The following is a 6,615-nucleotide window of genomic DNA, read 5'->3' on the forward strand; positions in this document are numbered from 1 at the left end:
AGTAATGCATGAGGGATGACACCAACTGCACACGTTATCTCAATGAGGATATTGAGGTAACTGCTGATCTGTACTTTAATCGACCTTCACTGGGGGTCGTCACAGGGCTAGTAATAACCCGTATGACTAATACTGTGTAACTGATTCCTGACGTGTATATCGGGCAGGTGATTAATTATATTATCACCAATTTTAAACATTAATAGATTATTGCATTTTGTTTTTCTCGTATTGTTCGTCGATAATCTATAATCATCCTTACAAGCAAGTCGGTAGTAGTAGAACGATTGCTAATATTTTCAAGTATATTTCAAGGGCTCCAAATTTCTTTGAATCCCCCACTTAATGACGTCATCATGGTAGCGAGCACTGGTTGGCTAATCGATCGGATGAGACACATCCTCTTACATGCTGGTTTTAAATGACACAGTATGCGCTGTAAGTACTTTATAATCACTATATGTTTTAATATCGTGGTTTACATTTTTAACATTACATCTATTACGAAAAAAATAGAAGATTTTCAGTATTCATAAATGAGTTAAATTTGTGTAAATATTTAAAGTTCTAGCGAGAGTGGGACGCTTATCGCTAAGCTCCGCCTACCGTGCGTTGACAGAATAACATGGGCACTGGCGCACCGGTACAGCCAGTTAGCTCTGAGCCGGCGTCTTGGGAAGTCGATACGATCTTGACTCAACGAAGCTGCTTGCTGTAGCTACTCTGTGACTCTATCAATATCGTGGTTGGTGCAATTGGTTTTTACTTTTGAGGAGTGATGGCGCCACAAGCCCCAGATCAGGAAGTTAAAGGGGAGCTGTTGGAAGATGATACGGCCCCCCACCACCACGACATGGAGGTGCGAGAAGTAGATATAAGTCTACGGAGAATCATCCACGATCTTCGTCATCTGGACTGGTCTAAAGTAGTTTGGCGAAATGCAATATTGTTCGCACTCTTACACATGTACTCTGTGTATGGGTTATACCTGGCAATTTTCGCAGTAAAGTGGAAAACGATAGGTTTCAGTGTGTTGCTGTACTTCATGGCTGCGTTAGGGATTACAATGGGTGCTCACCGCCTGTGGTCTCATCGATCTTACAAGGCAACTTTACCACTACGTGTGATTCTTGCAGCTTTCCAGACACTGTCTTTCCAAAACGACATCTTTGAGTGGGCCAGGGACCACCGAGTGCACCACAAATACAGTGAAACAGACGCCGATCCCCACAACGCACGCCGCGGCTTCTTTTTCTCTCACATGGGGTGGCTCATGTACCGCAAACACCCTAAAGTTATTGAGAAGGGCCGTAACCTAGACCTGTCTGACCTGAAGGAAGATGCAATAGTGATGTGGCAGCGCAAACACTACGTACCTGTGGTGTTATTAACGTGCTTCGTGATGCCCACCTTCCTCCCATGGTTTTTCTGGGAGGAAAATGCAGTCAACGCCCTAATGGTGGCTGGCTTCCTTCGCTACACCACCGTCCTTCACGTCACCTGGCTTGTCAACTCCCTGGCTCATTGGGTAGGAAACAAGCCCTTCGACAAGAGTATTTACCCTTCCCAGAACCCCGTGGTGGCTTATTTGGCGTTAGGCGAGGGCTGGCATAACTATCATCACGTTTTCCCCTGGGATTACCGCACCGCCGAGCTCGGGGGACTAGTCGACTACAACATCACGAGCCTGGTCATCGGCTTTTGCAGTAAGATTGGGTTGGCTTATGATCTAAAGACAGTCACGCCGGAGATGATAGAGAAGCGAGCCAATCGAACAGGAGACGGCAGTTACGTGGAAAACGCCATGAAGACGAAGTGAGGAACTAGTTCTTATTGCACAAATGTATATTCTACACGCCCACAAGCACAATGGCACTTCAAACACCTCTCCCAGCGCTCTATAAAAGTTTTCTTGCAAGTCAAGGTATTTATATACGTGTAGAGTAGAAGTGATGTTCAAACTTCCATGAGTAGGTTTTGTTTTTCATTTGTTTTGGATTTCAATTTGAATAACGGAACTAATATAAAGTATATATATAGTAAATTTTTCTAAGATTTTTTTTATAAGGAAAACATTCGAATCCCATGATGAAATACAATTTTTCCTGATATGGCAGAATAGAATAAAATGTTTGTCTTGGGTAGAAATTATATATGTATGGAAACTGGTTGTACCCAAGTGAAATCTGGGGTGTATTTCCCCCGGTAAACAAAAGGTTTTTGGGTATTAATTAGGTTATTTAGTTCATCTAATTTATATTTTGTTTAAACAAGTTTAACATTTGTAATTTGCTGTGAACTTGAATTAATTTGGAAATATTCAGAAAACTTTATTTAATGTTCAAACTTGTAAATTCCTGGCGGCGTACCTCATTTGGTGCGACGCTCAAAGATAAGCGGTAGTACGTGTCAAGATCATTATCATTAAAATACATTAGTTCGTTCTTGAGTTGTCACTCAGATTTAAGTCTCCGAAATGTTGAAGCAAATTTTTTGATTCGGAACTTCATTATGGATGACCGATTTAGGACATGCTCCCTTGAAGTTCCACGAAGCATGTTAACTACAGTACTCATTGAAGGTGGCAACAAACGAGTTTATTGTAACTTATTTAATTTTAAAGCGTGTCTTCTTGATTCTTGCAACTTGAAGGGTTGGTTTGTTTGGCATTGTTTGTACCTAGACTTGGCACTATAAGTAAGGAATTTTAAGTGAAATTTATGCATAAATATAGTTTGATCATTATTAAGCAATACTTTATATATATATATTACTTTTGGTTTTAGACATTGTCCATAATTATCATGCTTGTCACCATCCAGACTGGGAAACCTTTTCAAGCTAACATTCTTGTATGCCAGCCAATTTTGTCATGTTTTCTTTTTCGTACAGCAGTATGGCCGTGTCTATAAGTAACCTTTCTCTACCCTCTTTGTCAATGATCTGCCTAATTAACATTAATCACATGACCATTCACTATATACGATACCTTTTATCTTTCTAGTCATAGTTTAATTATTAATGGTAATGGACGTAGAGATTCGTCAACGCCACACAAAAATCTCAGCCTCATTCTCTAGCCTACAAATAACCTTCCCCCTACCTTGATCGTAACTGAGAAAACGTGAGACCGTGAGTCACTGCTTTGGGGGACTGCTTCATGTCTTCCTCGGTCTCCCGTTATTTCTTATCATAGTTGTTAAAAAATCATATTCTTTATACGTGAATTTAAAAGTTAAGGAATTTCATATGGATATTTTATATAAATTAGACTTCATATCGATTAATTTTGTCACTGTCGGTTACGCTTTTAAACTTCCACGTGGATTAAATCAATAAAACATAATTTCATCTTGATAGGTAGAGCGACGTGGCCGTAGTATCAGAGTATTGGCTAAGACGGTATCAAATGGCTTTAGAAACCCACATTATATTTTCTGCGCTCTTAAATGAAATGAAGTGAAGTAGTGTTACTTCAGCCAACTGTAAACCCGTGGACTGAATAAAGTTTTCAAAATATTTCAGAGTTGAGTTGTGTTGTGTTGTAGTGTAAGAGGTGTGTAGGATGGTGGTTCGCACGAGTGAGGAATCCAAGTACTTTGTTTACCTCTATCAGCTGACTAGGTTGAGCACATGCCCGCCCTCACCTGACCACGTAACCGGAGTTATTTAGAGTATATTTCTCGATTGTGTATGAGCTGCATTACCATTCACTATTTTGTTACGTGTACTAAAAGTTTATGGTGGTGCCAAAGGGTGTATTTATAATTGACACCACCATTTATTATTCTTGAGTGTAATACATTGCCCTTGTCGTCATAACCTCAATAACAGACGAGGGACTAGTTAAAATGACTTTTACCAGAACATGTGTTGCCCAAGAGTAGGGGAATAGTGGTGTCCTGATTCACCATACCTCGCTGGTGAGTCTGGTGTTGCCTGCACCACCATTGCCTCCTGGCGAGTCTGGTGCTGCCTGCACCACCACTGCCTGCTGGTGAGCTTGGTGCTGCCTGCACCACCACTGCCTCCTGGTGAGCCTGGTGCTGCCTGCTGGTGGCAAATTTACCCACTTTCGCCCACTCTACTTTGGAAGGCTTCATGTGGCTCCAGTAAAACTATTATTTTTTTGTCAATCTTATCTGTGGCATTGGATATTTGTCCATGGTTAGGCAACAGCAAGTTTAAAGTGATCACTTATTAAATACATTTGATACCAGCAAGGTTAGTTATATACTGGTTTTGATAATCAATGTTTGACGTTCAAACATCGTGAATGAATTGTTTATATTATATGTATATGCAGAAGTTTAGTGAACTATTTGAAACATAGTGACCTGTCAGTGTCTGATAGGTTATATATTCTTTTGTATTGCCACCATCTGAAGGGTGTTACTGAACTTTTGTAACAATTTGAGAATGGTAGAATTATTTTTTCCTGCGTGATAGAATTTCATCAGAGTAATCTGGTATAAATCACATGTGATAGAATGTTACCCCATGTATTGGAGTGTGATGAGTACGATAGAGGCCATGGTTACATTCCAGCAAAGCTTAATATTACGAAGATAAAACATTAAACCGTGTGATATAAGCATTCATATCAAAATTGTCAAATGTATAATTCTTTGAAATTGACTGTATTAACTTGCAGGAGAATATATAGTTACTAGTTATATCTCAACTACTGTATATGGTGTTCATAGGTAGGGTTGGGCAAGCCAGCCTAGCCACAGACGAGCACCCACTGCCCACAGTCCGGTGTGTTTGGTGGCTCTTCCTTACTTTACTCTTGCAGTACCACTCAGGATTGTGAACTGTTAATTTTCACACGACCAGTCAAGAGCTCATCCTGACCTTTTGAATGACCAATTGGATTGCAGTATTAGATTCACTCACTGGACCAATCAAATTCTGATTGAAGTTTCCGCTCCCAAATAGGCTACATGCTTATGTATGGATTTGTATAATGTTCCTTGTTTAGTTTATTATGCAAGCTGATTATGTACTGCATGTTGTATTATACCAGCCTATACCACAGTACCTCCGGAAGACCGGTGTGCTTGATAAATGCCATATCTTCACGATTGGGCCCTCCCTTGCTTTGTACTGTATTTAGCTCTACCGATTCATCAAATATATGAAGGAGTCCCAGTCATGGGTTGTGTATTGATTGTATTAATTATCATGTATGCTTTAAAGACACTCCAGTATTTGTACAGGGCTGCCACATACATAGTTTGATGAATCGGTTTTTATAATATCTGCTGTAATGTTTGTTTTGCTGTCAAGGCTGTTGTATGATATATTCTCCTCTGCTGGTTCTGTATTATCATGTATTACCCATTCCAGTCCTGTTGTATAAAATACATTTCTCCGTGCTGGTTCTTCTGTATAATGTAATATCATTCTCAGTCGTGTTGTAAGACAAAAAAAAAACCTTCTGTGATATGTGCTACAATGCAACTGCTTCAGGAAAGGTTGAGAAGACATGATGTCACCGTGTCACATTGGACCGTGTCAACTGCGTGTCTAACGGCGAACGACGCTGCAAATCATTCCTCTACACGCAAACACCCCGCCATGTCATTTCTTACCTCTCCAGGTGTACATACATACATTCTCACAAAAAATAACTCCAGGTTCATACCTTAACCAGTATCATGGTACCATTTTTATATCATATATACTTATAGTTGTGTGAAATGTGTTTTAAGGGAAATTATTTTCTTTACTTGTCCTGAAACGGATCCGACTTCTACTGCATTAAGTCGACCATTTGCATATTTTTTTCGTATTATAATTTGATTTTTGTTCTGTACTTTCGTAAGCTGTTGTCTGTTGATTTTTTGTATTGTGTGACTGTTTTGAGTTGACCAAACCGTTTCACGTTTAAGGTAAGAGTTCTCAATTTTTATTCTCGCATTTTAGGGGTGACGGTGAAGCTTGATCAACAGATTCCCGTTGAGATGTTAGTCTTTGACCACTCCCTAGTACCACTTCCCAGAGTACTGTTATTGCCATACTATCACTTTTCGGACCACAATGTCAATATTACCAGACTGCTACCGTCAACCCCCACAACAGGTTTGGGTGTCCCCACTGGGCTCTGGCACAGCCTTGTTGACGTCAGTTTTTACAACACTACCTAGTGACCAATGTTTGGTATAATCTGGTTACCCACTTCAATTTTGTACGGTTTTAGTATGATTGATTTATGTTCCATTTGAATACTTATAAAGGTTTATTGTTATTTCAACAAACATTTATTTTTTCATGTTTTTGTACTGATGGCGTGTTGGGTGGCGCCAGCGTCCAGACACGTGTTATCATGGGAGACCTTTGCTGAAGTCATCACAATATGTTATAAGATGACCTGCCTGACAAGCAATGCAATTGCATGGAAGGTTAATTATTTTGTAAAGACTTTTTCAGAAATTGATGTAAAGCTGTTGCTCCTTAAGTGTACTTCAGAAATTATTGAAATCAGATGAGGTGTAATAATGTTATTTTTTGAAAATGTAATTATATACCTTTTGAATCTACATGTCTAAATAGGTTACTAGTCTTCCTTGGAAAGTTATCAAAATTGTAGTCAATAAAATGCGATGTAAT

General features: G+C 39.5%; 1 protein-coding gene across 1 annotated transcript; it reads left to right on the forward strand.

Moving 5' to 3' along the window:
* Positions 1-636: 636 nt before the first annotated feature.
* LOC121867321 (stearoyl-CoA desaturase 5-like) lies at positions 637-6,615 on the forward strand. Its single transcript, XM_042367231.1, has one exon. It carries the CDS (start codon positions 779-781, stop codon positions 1,817-1,819), a length of 1,041 nt encoding a protein of 346 aa, XP_042223165.1. The 5' UTR covers positions 637-778; the 3' UTR covers positions 1,820-6,615.

Source organism: Homarus americanus, unplaced genomic scaffold (genome assembly GCF_018991925.1).
Source record: "Homarus americanus isolate GMGI-L3 unplaced genomic scaffold, GMGI_Hamer_2.0 scaffold6317, whole genome shotgun sequence".
NCBI lineage: Eukaryota > Metazoa > Arthropoda > Malacostraca > Decapoda > Nephropidae > Homarus > Homarus americanus.